Below are 14,099 nucleotides of genomic sequence, written 5' to 3'. Positions count from 1 at the left end.
TGTACGGAAAGATGAGGTGTGTCCCTTTTAGATTTTAATGCATCAGAGACGCAGGATGTGCACCGAACAACATCTCTGGATCCATGATATTAAAAAAAATATATCAGTGATGACGGTCACTGGGTGCACCCCGCGGTTGGTGTCACACAACAGCAGGATTGCGGTTACCGTGACAGCCCTGGCGACCACTGTGTCGAGGACTGTAGCCTCTGTATATGGGGCACCTGCTCTACCCACTGAGCTAAACTTTTTAACCTTTATTGCGTTGGAAATGTAGGAAGAGAGTGGGGATGATGAGGCAGCAGAGGGCCCAGGGTCGGACTCGAATCCGGGGTCGCCGCATTGAGGCCTGCACGTCTGCATGGGGTGCTCGCTTTCACTGCTAAGTTAGGTTTAAAATGTGCAGCACGGACACATGGAATCCGTTTATCTTCCAATGTTCGGCCATTTACAACGAGGTAATTTGAACTTTATCTGTAACTGCAATCAAACAGATACCAAAGCCTGTTTATCAGGCATTGCAATTAGCCATGGCTATAAATGCTGTAGTGTGTTGCATTGGTTTGCTTGCTTCATTCTGGTCCCTATACAAATAAACAGGACTCACAAAAGCTCTTTAAAATGTTCCCGCCCTCCTCCAGAAACAAGACTCGGCCACGCTGGACATGGAGCGAGCCAACAAGGAGATAGACATGCTGAGGAAGCAGTACGAGGCCATCTCTCAGGAGCTGAAGGAGGCGCTGCAGGAGGCCGAGGTGGCCAAGTGCCGACGGGACTGGGCCTTCCAGGAGAGGGACAAGATCGTGGCGGAGCGGGAGAGCATACGGTGAGCAGCCTGTGTGGAAGTATGTATTTACGTCGCAGCAAAAAACTAGGACAGAAATGATTTGTTTACATCCTGTGTGCCTCTTTATGAAACTGTCAGCACGCTGTGTGACAACCTGAGGCGGGAGAGGGACAGAGCTGTGAGTGATCTGGCAGACGCGCTGAGGAATCTGGATGACATGAGGAAGCAGAAGAACGACGCCGCGCGGGAACTCAAAGAACTGAAGTGAGTCATTCTTTCACATTTTTCCTGCCGTACATGTGGGATCTTTTTATTCTATTTTTAGGATTAAAACTTAAATTGTATTCATGGAGTTTCTTCTTTTGTCACAGCCTGTGCTCTTTTTCTTTTGGAACAATAATGTAGATTTCATAGCGGAGCTTTGCTGCCACCCAGTGGAGGACTTATGTCACTAAGTAAGACTTCTTAATGTGTCTTCTTTACTTATATTAAGCTACATGTTTCATGTCTCCTGCAGAGAAAAGGTGGAGGACGAGCTGGAAAAGGAGGCAAGGTTTCGTCAGCTGATGGCTCACAGCTCACACGACTCAGCCATCGACACGGACTCAATGGAGTGGGAGACGGAAGTTGTAGAAATTGAAAAGCACAGAGTAAGAACAGCAAATGTTTTTTTTTAGATGTAGATTCAGTTGATTAAGTTTTGAATATAATTGAATTAATTTTTTTGTCTTCTTCAGGACATGGATTTGAAAGCACTGGGGTTTGACATCGCTGAAGGGGTAAATGATCCGTATTTACCAGGAGATTGTGGCATATTTGTCAGTAAGGTGGATAAAGGAAGTATTGCTGAAGGAAGATTAAGGTAAGTTTCTATTTTGAAACTTCACTTAAACATATTTTTATAAAGTTTCAAAACTTATGTGTGGAGAATATAAACATGTTGAATCAAATGCCCCCAGTGTCCTAAAATCAATGTCAGAGGTTAATACTCACTTGAACAAATAAGACACACCTCATTTTATTATTGATTTTATTGCTGCTAATATTTTATATTAATTTATTTTTTTTCAATAGCTTCCATGTCATGTGACTTATATCCCCTTCTCGCCGAAATTAGCGCGTTGACGTTTCAGACCCGGGAAGACCCACTAATAGATGCCGATTGTCTCTTTTCCCATTGCCAGTGAAGTATACTCCTGTCGGCCAGAGACAGGGTTAGTAAACAGTGAAGATGTTACAGTGGTTAGGTCTTTATTGTATCTATTACTCATTCAGTCTGTTTATTAAACTTGGTGCCGACAAATTTGGAATGATGTTTGAGCGCTGCTCGGACAGAGACGGGCGGAATTTGTAGCTGAGATGACGAGGAGTCGCAGAAGTTACAGATGGAGCATAGCATCGTTCCGGAAAGGGGGCGGAGATTAGCGTGTCAACACGGGTATTGTGTTTCCGATCGGAGCCGAGGCGATAATTACCCGGGTCTACTGCAGAGTTATTTGACCCGCGTCTGAATGCCGATTGTAACCTTTCCCACTAAGCAATAAAGCTAGGTGTTAGCAGGTTTTTTTGACCAATGGGAAAGCGGCCTAAAGTGTCCTCATATTTGGACAAATAAGAACCTCATTATGTTGGATTTTTTTTGCTTTTTCTATTTTCTATAAATATTTCCACAATTTGATGAATTGAACTCTGACTTTCTGCTCTCTGTGCAGGGTGAATGATTGGTTGTTGAAAATTAACGACGTGGACCTGACCAACAAGGACAGGAAGCAGGTGATCAAAGCGGTGCTGAGCGGCGAGGGGGTGATCAACATGGTGGTACGCAGAAGGAAGTCGCTGGGAGGACGAGTCGTCACGCCGATCCAGATAAACCTGGCCGGACACAAAGGTCGGCTTCACACTCCAACGAAACAAACTTTGATCTTAAAATACTGACAGGCAGAATATATGTTAATAATATGATATCTACTACAAACATAACAAATCAAGTTTTATTATGTGGTTTGATAATGTCCTATAGATAATTTTTTTTTGTTTTGAAAGATGGAAAATTTCCCTAGTGTGTGATATAATTTCTCTTACTTATCAGACAGTGGTATTGGATTGGAAAGTGGAGTGTTTGTTGCCACTTTGGCTCCAGGAAGTCCAGCAGCCAGAGACTGCGCCCTCGCTGTTGGGGACAGACTGTTAGCTGTGAGTATGCTGCCTGAAAACTTGATGATGCCCACTGTAATGCAACAAGACAGCCCTCTGGTGCCCTCTACTGGCCACAGGCATGTTGTGTTTAACCAAGGAACACACTGGAGCTTTGCCTCAAACATACACTATGTTCATAAAAGTGTACATTATGTACTTATCTTATAAGGCTTAAATCTTCTCCTATATGCATGTTTAGTGTTCATTTACAACACTGCCTTCTTTGAGAGCAGCTCTCTGCCTTTCACTAACATACTTTGCAAACTTATATGTATGTATGTATATTTACCTTGTGTTTTGTCCTCGACAGATCAATGGGATTGCTCTCGATAACAAGTCGCTCTCTGAGTGTGAGTCTCTGCTGAGGAACTGCCGGGATTCTCTCAGCGTCTCCCTCATGAAGGTAAAAGTCCTGGAGCCTACACCACACCACGTAATCTGACACTGATGTAGTCCACTAGAGCACTTACATAGACTAAACCCTACCCTTTAGACGTACATGTAGAAGATTCATACACAACTGTTTTCCACAGTTCCTCCCGCAGAGCTGCTCCGGCCAGAGTTTAGTCGAAAGTTTGAGAGACTCTGAAAAGATCTCTCGTCTCCAGCCCTGCGACATCCACTCCAGGAGCTGCAGGAACTTCAAGCACAACTGCTCCAAGCACAACTGCTCCACACAAACCGACATCTGCAGCTGCGACTCAAGCGAGGCGTGCAAGGACGCGGGCGACTCTCTGGACAGCAGCGCCGGCAGTGCTCACGGCCACCACAAGCCTTTCTCCAACAGCTCCCTACATTCCCGCTCCCTCTCCTCCTCGCACAGCCCCTCCGAGCCCCACCCGGACTTCTGCTTCAGGAGGCAGGAGCTCCACCACCGGCCCTTCACCTTCACCCCGGTGCTCTCCGACTGCAGCTCGCCTCAGGCCGCCGTGGAGCGAGTGCAGAGCCCGAAGCCCAGCGGGGGCACGTGGCCTAAAGTCATAGCAGGAGCGTCGATTCCAGAGTGCGCTCAGCTCTCCATCTACAAAAAAGTCAAACAGAGGAAGTCCATCTTTGACGTCACCGCCTTCAGGCGACCCGAGGCGCCCCAGAAACTGGACTACATGTCTCTGTCTCAGATGCCCAAACACTCCCCGCAGAGCTCCTTATCCGAGTCCGCTCAGACCCCGCCCACCCCGCCAACCAGGAGCGACTCATTCAGATTCAAACATCGCCAACAGAACAGCTCGGCGTCCGACTCCACCATCACCACCGGCACTCCTCCGGCCTCCCCCGCCCAGGCTACATGCCCACAGGTGGAGGGAGAGGCGGAGAACCACTTCTATTACACCCACGCTCTTCCAGGAGAGAGCAAGAGCGGCGTCAAGAAGCCCGCCGAGGAGGAGGGGAGCAGACACAGGGTGGTGGAGCCGGGGAAGAGGAGGTACCGGCCTAAATCAGCACCGGCACTGCGGCGGAATGTGACCCCGTTACACATCCCTGTTCCCATGCAGGTAACTGAGACACTGTCCTTATCAGATCTGGCTCTCTTGGTGATGTGTGTCTGCTTTTTGCAGTTGCAGCCGTAGTGCCTTTAAAGGTTTGATTGCTTCTTGCAGGTGCAGAGTTTCTCCAATGACGAGCACTCTCCGGAGCCGATGGACCTGTTACGCTTCTCTCCTTTGCGGACCAATCGGTACAGCATGAACTTTGCTCCCCCCAGCTACAACTGTATCCCAGGCCGTAAGTCATCAGAGCAAATGATAACCAGGAGTGTCGTGCTCAGATGGTTGTGCATCAGAATCTGAAGAAAATGCTTTTTCCTTTATTTGCCTGAGCACTGAACCTTCATGAAATTTAATGGTGTACGGCGTGAGTGCGTGAGTCCGCAAGGGTCTGAGAACTGTCATGGCATCACAAGTCACCTGGAAACCAGATGCGCTATTAAATCTATTAAGAAAACAAGCCGACCTCCAGTAGACTGTACAATGTTACAGTTTCATTTAGCAGACGCTTTTGTCCAAAGCGACATATATCTGAGGGTTAATGATCTATGCATTCATACTTGATGGCTATGCCACCGGGAGTAATTTGGGGTCCAGTGCCCAAGGACACTTCGACATGTGACTGTAGCAGTCAGGGATCAGGACCCCAACCTTCCGATTGAGAGATGACTGACTCTACCACTGAGCCACACCCCCGCTATAGTCATTTTTTTACACTGTCAGTTCAAGGCAGGATTATTATGCCTCTATTACGTTCCGTCTTCTATGTAAAACGCACGGTGGCGAAATGATGGGGTGAAGTCGCTCCGCCTCTGAGCCGGCATCGGCGTTAGTAACAGAGGCGAAACGGCGTCAGTCAACAGCGGAGCCGGCAGGGCGGAACAGCGCTGTGTGTGTGTGTGTTCGTTTGTTTACACCTCGCGCATGTTTTGCTTCGGTCCAATGTAAAATGACAAAGGCTGCATGACGCCAGAGCTTCGTTCCGGCGCCGAGGCGGTGAAAGAAGGGCTTATGTAACTGTGTCTTACGAACATATTTAACAAACTATCAAAAGTCTGACGGCGTTATTGTTAATCATTTGCAAATGTTGTCACCCATAGATAAACGTATTTGCGGTTCCGTCACCGTCCATTCTTTACATTTATTTTTTTGGGTTCAAACTTTATTGAATTCTACTTCAATGCACAAACATTTAATCACATTAAGTGCAGGGCTGGATGTCTGCAGACTTTACCCAGACTTCATAGCGAACTTAGTGACGTACACAGACATGCGGACTCACGGAAAGTGCGTAATCTGGTGTTGATAAGTCTGCATCACAGCCCTCGCGCTCTCGGTGATTTGACAGTGGGAAAGCACTCACACACTTACCGGGAACCAGCTCAGAGTGCGTGAGTCAGTGACTGTGGAGACTGGGATTGGGCCATAACCTTTGAATCGTATGAGAGTGGCCAAATCTCAGTCTCCACAGTCACTGACTCACGGACTTTCACCCAGAGTTCAGAGCCAACTTGGTTGCCCAGCCCCCCCTAAATGTAAACAGATGTTTGTATACTGAAGTAGTGTTCAATAAAGTTTGAACAAAAACAACCTGAATGTAAACAAAGCGAGCATGGAGGTAACAGGAACCACAAATAGGTTTATCTGTAAGTGACAACATGCTGTTAATCACTCATCTGGTTATTTATTAACGTTTTTAGGGATGTTTGTGTTTTTTTTCAGTTAAATATTTGCAAAGGATAAAAAATAACGCCTTTCTGACTTTTGATAGTTTGCATAAATATGTTAACACTGTAATGCATGACACACAAATACACACTGGAGGTTAGGCTCTTATTGTTTCCAGGCAACATGTGATGCCTCATGGATTCACGCTCTGCACGCTTGACATTATTACAGTCCGTGAGGGTTCAGAGCTTAAGGGTGGAGGTTGGGATTGCTCCGGTGACACTTTGGTGTGTGATAGTGTACTTAAAGCCTGAAGCAGTTTCCGTGTTGAGTCTTATATGATCTCTGGTTCTGTGTTTTTCCCTCAGACCCCGCGCAGCGAGGTTTAGCCCCGTGTCCGGCTGTGACGGCCGTGATGAGGAACCCCGTCTACACGGCCTGGAGCCACGAGATCCAGAACAACAACGGCCCTCCGGCTCCAGGCTCAGGCGTCCACCCGCAGTCACACACAAGGTGCTCACATCTGCTGCTGTATTTGTTTTATAGAGTCTTTGTAAATGTCTTTGTTTACGTTAAGAGGCCCTTTTCACAGCAGAGGTTAGGATACAGATGTTATACAAATGATGGCATTCCTATTAAGCATCTATAATACCAAGACTTTAAGATTATAGCAGCTAAATACAGTATTAGCTTTTATAAAAATACTTTAATGAGGATTTTTTGGACAAAACAATAACGAAAGTCGCATGAAATGTTTCCTGTTTCATATTCAGAATCCATTTACATGAATCCTGTGATGTTGCAATTATTTTTCAAAGCCATGTTTATTCTGCCCCAGCTCGCATGAACAGATGGCTTGTAGCAAATGATATCTTGCTCTGGGTTGAATAATTGACCGCCCGGGGGCTCACTGAGGCTTTTTTTTTTCTCCTCTTGTAGCCCTCAGCATCAAGGTCGCCACAGTCTGGACCTCAGCCACAAGCGCGCCGGAGACTCGGCCGAGACGAGCTGCAGCCAACCACCGCACAGCACCAACTCCCTGCCCTCCAGCGCCAGACTGGGTACGCACAGAGTCCTAGTCTAGAATGATTCATAACTTTGATTACATGTAAATAATCTGTTGTATTCTCATGTTTAAAGGGTAGGTTACTTCAAATTATAAAGACTTATTTTTCTGTTACCGTAAAATCCAGAATACAAGTCGCACCTGAATAAAAGACGAGGTCTGTTTTGGGGGTATCTAAAGCTATTTCTTAATAACTATACAAGTGTTGATTTATTTTTATTTGAAACACATTCAAAAGTTTTATCAAGCTTTTTCAATGCCTTCAGAGCTCCATGAAATCGGCTCTAATTAATGACCTCAAGTGATGTCACTTGAGTCTGTGTAGGTTGAAGCTGAAGACTACAAAAGTTTAAACATCGTGAACGTAGAGTTAGAAGGAAGTGAGCTTATCAGACATCTGTAGTCCGTTCCTCTTCTCTGCTAGAGGCTAAGGAATCTGTGCGACATTAGCCGCTGCTAGCATAACTTCCAAAAGTGTTGATGGTGGAGTTGCATTGTGGGTAATGTAGGACTGTAGACTGTTCTCACTAACGTCATTAGAAAATACTCTGTCTCGTTATTAAGAACAGTGTTGGGGGAAACGCGTTACAAAGTACTCCTTTAGAGTACTCGGATTACTTTTTGTTGCAACGAACGTAACTTGTTATTTCTACAATTCAAGTAATCCGTACTTTTTCATACAAAGTCATCCGTTACTGGAAAACAAAATGCTGTATTTCTCTTTTCTGTTTGGCCCCCTTAAAAAAAAGAAGCTAGCGAGCTGGCAGAGAGGACAGTGTTTACTTTGTAGAGATAATACAGAAAACTGTAAACCTCTGCCCAGTCTGCTGTCAGATTGTTAGCATGATAAAGAGCTGTGAAGGTTATACTGCATCTGTCATTCCTGTTATTAGGCTGCAGAGTTACAGATTATGGCCCGTAAACGAGGCTATGCAACGACGGTAGAGTCAGCACAGTCAAAGGTAGACGTACAGTAGGCTACACGAGTCGCAAAGGGGTTTTCTCAGTAGGTAACGAAGAAACGTAATGAGTTACTTAAAGAGTAACGTTACCCAACACTACTTATGAAATATAACATCGAAGGACACAACTGTTTACCTATCAGAAAAGACCACATTGTAGATGTCTTTAGATCGTCTAGCAACTAAAGTGAAGATGAATCGCACTGTTTCTGACTTATCTCAGATGACAGTGATGATCCGTCACATCTTATTTGCATTGTTGTATCACTGCTGGTTAAAAAGCCTGACTCTGTATCTGCATGGCTTGATAACAACAAAAGCAAGAGAGAAACAGTTTTTCTCTCTGTGAACGTAATGAATGTTTGTTTCTGGTCTTTAGGCTCCAGCAGCGCTCTACAGTTTCGGGCAGAGCGCATCAAGATCCCTCCAACGCGATACCCTCGCTCTACAGGATCTGACAGAGGTACATTAGCGTTTGGCAGCCACACCGTCTGATAACGAGCGTTACGGCCGTAAATATCAAGTCTGAACTCAAACCTTTCCCTCTGTGCCACCCCAGGCTCCCTCTCACATTCGGAGTGCAGCAGCCCGACACCTCCGATGTCCCCCGTCAACCTGGAGACATCGTCTTTCACCAGCAGCCAATCGCAGAGCTCCATTTCCACCCAGCCGAGGATATCAGTCAGCCCCGCTCCAGTTGGTGACAGGCGGAAGGATGGGTAGGCCGGGTCATTAGGCTGCCATCATTCAGCAGAACGCGACATGTTTTCCACCATTTGTCCGTACTTCTGTCTGCTTCGTTGTGATGAAGTGCTTGTAAAGCAGTAAACAAAGCTGTGAGGCTCCAGAGTCCACATCTATCATGTTATTCTCATCTCTCTCCTCTCTGCTGCTCTTCATTATAACCAGAATCCTTCCCTCCCGCTGCGAGTGTTCACTGTCTTTCTTCCTCTCTCCATCTCTTTCTCAGATGTGTCTTTTATAACTCTTCATCTGTCAGACTCCCACTGACAGTTAAGCCCAAGTTCCTCTCTTTAAGATGCTTGAGGTTTGTCCTGTGCTGCTTGTCATACATAAAGTAAAAGTACTGTTTGCAAGAATGCAAGAGCACGTACTTCAAGGCCCTCTGTGTCCACACTGCAGACATGAATGTTATATTATAGCCTCGCAGCAGATGTGTTAGATTTGTTTGGATGTTTCTAGCCATCAAGTCATCCCTTTAAGTCCTCTGCTTCTCTTTGCTTGTTATTTATTCAGAATGCTGAATTTTGCATGATTGCATGACTTGGAGTTGGGATCTCAGATGCACTTGGCACATCCAACGCAGCTCCCATATCTATTGTTGATAGGGCTGGGCAATATGACTATATATATCGTTAGAACAATATGAAGATGTGTAGCGTATGTGGTTTTCTATATCGTCTCTATCTTGATGTCAAAAACCAGCTTGCTTTGAGGCTATTTTTATTGTCATTTTGACGATGCTTTACGTTCTAATCCTTCACGTGGGAGTGAACCTGGAGCGAACCAGAAGGAGGCGCTGTAACATCGACTTCAACGTGCAGAAAAGGACTCAAGCGAAAACAGAAAATCAGTACTTTTTATTTAACTCACACTAATTAATTGTTAAATTACCAGAAAACATGATATATCGTCATATATATCGTTATGAGATTTGAATAATCCTATATCATGATATAGGATTTTGGTCATATCGCCCAGCCCTAATTGGTAAGACTTTGGTAACGCTTTATATTAATGTCCTTGTAATAAGTGTTAGTTAATAGGTAATAACACCCTTATAAGTCCTTATAAGATGTTTATTAATGTTAATAAGACTTAATAAGTTAATAATAGTATCATAATCAAGTTTATTAATAGTATCATAATCAAGTTTATTGTTAGATTATAACACACTTATAAGCACGTATAAGAGACTTGTAATACAATTTATAGACAGCTTAAGAGCATTAATATAATTGTTTATAATTACATTACAAACTCTGTGTCTGAGGCCATGTCCACACGTACACTTTTTTTTTTCAAAACGTAGCTTTCGTCAGCGTTTCGGCCTTTGCTCCAAACCGTAGACTGTATAAAAATTTGGTCCACACACAAACGCCATTTTAGGTCACTGAAAACGGATTTTTTGTAAAACTCCGGCCAGGGTGAAGACTGGTAGAAACTCTGTTTCCACGGAGATGTGTAGACGGGGTAAATGCATAGGGTAAATGCAGTTTTTGGTGACGTCAGGCTGTGCGCCCTTATCTCCCTTTTTGAGGCGTCGCAAATGAGACAATCCTGGATCCCTTCGGCTCTAGCCTGAGGGGATAAAGCCTCTGGGGACACCGGTGAACGTGCCGGGCAGTTAGCGTAACGCTCTACGGCTTTCGAGACACACCGTCAAGGGAATTCATCTCAAGTTAAATTTTAGATCTAGAACACATTGTTAGCTGTTAGCATGCAGATGTCTGTTTTATAGAGATTAATAAAACGCTAAGCTCCTGTATGACTCGGACTACAAGCGTAGATCAAACGGAAACCAGAACACTTACCTTCCCGGAAATCCTACTATGTAGAATCTGTACATACAGATTACAAATGAGGCGACATTCCTTGCAAAATGACGGACGTGACAAAAACAGTGATGCTTCTAACCCTGCTAACTGACTGTTAACATGTTAACACATACAGTATACGTACAGTTAGTCCACTACATTGAGGAACAGAGGCGTCGGGATGCATGGCAGAGGTCACTGCTACGTACTCCAACACAGTCTTCTGGCAATTCATTTTTTCAGACTGTTGATTCAGACGTTTTTAATATTTATAAACTAACGCTTATTACAAGGACCTTAATATAAAGTGTTACCAGACTTTTATCACAAAGGCAAAGATGCATGCTTTCTACTGTATAACTATCTTCTTTTTGCAGAGTGGCAGGGCTGACTTCAATGACAGACTGTTCACTTGTTGCCTTACATATCTCACCCACTGCCAGGTGCCAATGTAACGAGCTAAACAAAGTCATTCACCTGTCAGTGGTCATTATGTTATGGCTGATCGGTGTATATAAATTTTATGTCCTTGCATGTTGCATCCTGCCAGCAGTCTTCATGATTTCCCACAGTTGTAGAAAGTGTTCCTCTTTTCCCTCTGAAGGCCGTACTTGGAGGAGCCTCGCAACGTGACGGTCCAGAAGGGAGCAGAGCCGCTCGGCATCTCCATCGTGAGCGGAGAGAACGGGGGAGTGTTTGTGTCCAAAGTGACAGCCGGCAGCATCGCACACCAAGCTCGATTAGAGTACGGAGACCAGCTCCTCGAGGTACAAGAGCCCACACACCTTATCTAAACACCTATGTGTTCTTTTTTCCCTCTTTCTAATGAATCGTTGCCGTTTCCAGTTTAACGGAATCAACCTGCGCAATGCCAACGAGCAGCAGGCCCGGCTGGTGATCGGGCAGCAGTGCGACACAGTCACCATTCTGGCTCAGTACAATCCTCACATGTTCCAGCTGGGCAACCATTCGCGATCAGGGTAAGAAGAGGAGGAGGAGAGGACAGAGCAATAATACACTACGCATATTTTAAGTGATTGTATGAAGCTTCTTGTGGAGAAAGCTCTCCGCCTAGTGCAAATGTCTCAGTAAATATCTATAATAACACAGTGTGCACAGTTTTGTGTCTTCAGTTTGAGGTCTGTCTTTTCAAGAGTGACACTTTTGTGTGTTTAAAAATAATTTAGAGAAGAATTTACTCTGTTTATGTTGCCCTTAGTTCTCGTATGGAGTCAATCAGCAACCAGTCGACTCCACACGACAACGGAGCCACCACCCTGGACAACTACGTCAATGTTGATAATCTCAGCGAGCAGGACGAGGGCACCATGACACCCCCGTCCAAACAGACCACTCCAGCCACCAGCCCTCACAACTCCTTCAGGTACGACTGGTACCTGTCATATTTTCCTGTCAGGATACTTGTGACTCATGTAAATAAATGTCTGTTAAGTCATTATCTATCTCCGAATGAGGCAACACAATGGTGATTGAGCCTATGGCCCACTGATGAAAGCCTTTGCATTTGCAGTATTACAGACTTGGTGTCTGTGGCGACTTTCGCGGAAAGAATCCCAAGCGGCGCCCAGTTAGTGACGCGTTTTCCATCAGTCAGCAGTGGTTGGTCTGCCAGAGAGAGTAGGCGGAGCTAAGCGGCTGCTTTTCCGGTCTCTGCAAGCGTTGCGAGTAAACAGTAATCTACTATGGCTGAACAAACAAAGAAAAGATCGATGACTACAGATACAACTTCAAAAATAAGTGAAAATCCAAAGAAAAAGAAACAAATTGGACGCTCAGATGAAGGCAAACAGTCTAAAAAGGAAAGCGACAGTCAGTACGTTTAAGGATGGACGGGCAAACTAAACAGTGAGGTTGTTCTTCTTCAGGCTTCCTGGGTCTAGCATGTGTCGAGCTGCGGAGCCTCGACTGGTGAGGCTGAAGAGGATCCAGGTGGAGCTGGGAGTTCAGATCTGTGGAGGAAACCTGCACGGCATCTTTGTGGAGAGTCTGGACGACGACAGCCCGGCTAAGAGTCCTGACGGCCTGCTACCTGGAGACGCGATACTGGAGGTACCTTCAGTGTTTAGAACTTAAACACTCCACAGTTTCATATTCAAAAGTACCTTTAAGTTTTAGCAGATTTTGCTGCATAAAAGTGTGTACAGTTCAATGTAAGTCCAAGTCTCTACATGAATGTATAACTATATATTTTCTGCATTGTCTGTCTGCTTTACTGAAATCACTGAGTCACTCCGTGTTGGCAGCCGAGCTCATTGTCCTCTTGTCAACCTTGTTACTGCTGTTTTTCAAACAGTACAACGGCGTCAGCATGAAGAACAGAACTAAAGAGGAGGCTTACCTGGAAATGTTGAAACCAGCAGAAACAATCACATTCAAGGTCCAGAACTGCGTCGACAGCCTGCCTGCCATCAAAGAGTCGCATGGAGACGGATTTTACATAAGGTACTTAAACTAACCATCCAACTGAGGAAGAATAAGGCTCAACTTCTAGTGATTCAATTCTTATTAAAGGCTCTTTATTTCTCGATGTTGTCCCTGGATCTGTTACGTCCTCGTTCAAAGGTGAGAGGATTCTTCATACCAGCTTTCTTCTTCGTCTGTTTCTCGTCAGAGCACTTTATGAACGCGTGGCTGAGGTGGAGCAGGAGCTGAGCTTTAACAAAGACGACATCCTGTATGTTGAAGACACGCTACCAAATGGAAACTTTGGCTTCTGGATGGCCTGGCAGCTCGACGAGAACGCACAGAAGCTGGGCAAAGGGCAGATTCCAAGCAAATACATGTAAGTCCAGCTTATGATTTATTTTACTTCAACACATTTACCCTTACGCAGTCACCAAGTGTAGATATTAAAGATCAGGTGTTTAAATGTGCTGATATATCTCCATTAGGATGGACCAGGAGTTCTACAGGAGGCACGGCTCGGCCGATATGAAGGACGATAACGGCACCAGTAAGTCTCTGTCGGCCGCTGCACGCAGATCTTTCTTCCGCCGGCGGCTGAAGCACAAACGCAGCGGGTCCAAGGACGGGAAGGATCTGATGGCTCTGGACGCCATAAGCACAGATTCTTTGCCCATCACAGAAGGTGAGAAACCAGTCAGTGGACTTCATGTCAGCATTTCACTTGCTGATTTTGAAACATCAGATGGCCATTTTTAAACCATCAATTTCTAAATTTCTATCATTTTAATAAAGGAAAACGCTTGTTTATGTGCAGTACCTCTGTAATGATCACACTGTCCTGCTTTCTAATAGGAAAGAAGTATTTGCAGGAAGGTACATTGACGACACTTGTTGTAAAAAAGACTTATAATTGGGATTGTTGAAAGAATGAATTGCATCCGCTGATAGCTG

The 14,099-nt window shown here is 45.1% G+C and overlaps 1 protein-coding gene across 2 annotated transcripts in view; it reads left to right on the top strand.

Annotated features, from left to right (window-relative positions):
- LOC138593538 (disks large homolog 5-like) overlaps nt 1–14,099 on the top strand; it is a 44,546-nt gene that overhangs the window by 21,226 nt on the left and 9,221 nt on the right. For both annotated transcript variants that reach the window (XM_069664597.1, XM_069664596.1), the window contains exons 9-28: nt 642–826; nt 926–1,051; nt 1,305–1,437; nt 1,525–1,649; nt 2,500–2,675; nt 2,877–2,980; nt 3,294–3,386; nt 3,517–4,476; nt 4,582–4,705; nt 6,504–6,648; nt 7,075–7,196; nt 8,543–8,626; nt 8,723–8,882; nt 11,326–11,488; nt 11,568–11,701; nt 11,941–12,105; nt 12,608–12,791; nt 13,036–13,184; nt 13,354–13,524; nt 13,634–13,830. In XM_069664597.1, the coding sequence (XP_069520698.1) occupies nt 642–826; nt 926–1,051; nt 1,305–1,437; nt 1,525–1,649; nt 2,500–2,675; nt 2,877–2,980; nt 3,294–3,386; nt 3,517–4,476; nt 4,582–4,705; nt 6,504–6,648; nt 7,075–7,196; nt 8,543–8,626; nt 8,723–8,882; nt 11,326–11,488; nt 11,568–11,701; nt 11,941–12,105; nt 12,608–12,791; nt 13,036–13,184; nt 13,354–13,524; nt 13,634–13,830 (3,700 nt within the window). The remainder of the gene's footprint in view (nt 1–641; nt 827–925; nt 1,052–1,304; nt 1,438–1,524; nt 1,650–2,499; nt 2,676–2,876; nt 2,981–3,293; nt 3,387–3,516; nt 4,477–4,581; nt 4,706–6,503; nt 6,649–7,074; nt 7,197–8,542; nt 8,627–8,722; nt 8,883–11,325; nt 11,489–11,567; nt 11,702–11,940; nt 12,106–12,607; nt 12,792–13,035; nt 13,185–13,353; nt 13,525–13,633; nt 13,831–14,099) is intronic.

This window comes from Semicossyphus pulcher, unplaced genomic scaffold, assembly GCF_022749685.1.
Source record: "Semicossyphus pulcher isolate SPU_LCO1_2020_fin unplaced genomic scaffold, fSemPul1.0.p SCAF_16, whole genome shotgun sequence".
In the NCBI taxonomy this organism is placed as follows: domain Eukaryota; kingdom Metazoa; phylum Chordata; class Actinopteri; order Labriformes; family Labridae; genus Semicossyphus; species Semicossyphus pulcher.
The sequence above is the reverse complement of the archived record's forward strand: the minus strand, read 5'-3'. Positions and strand labels throughout refer to the sequence as shown.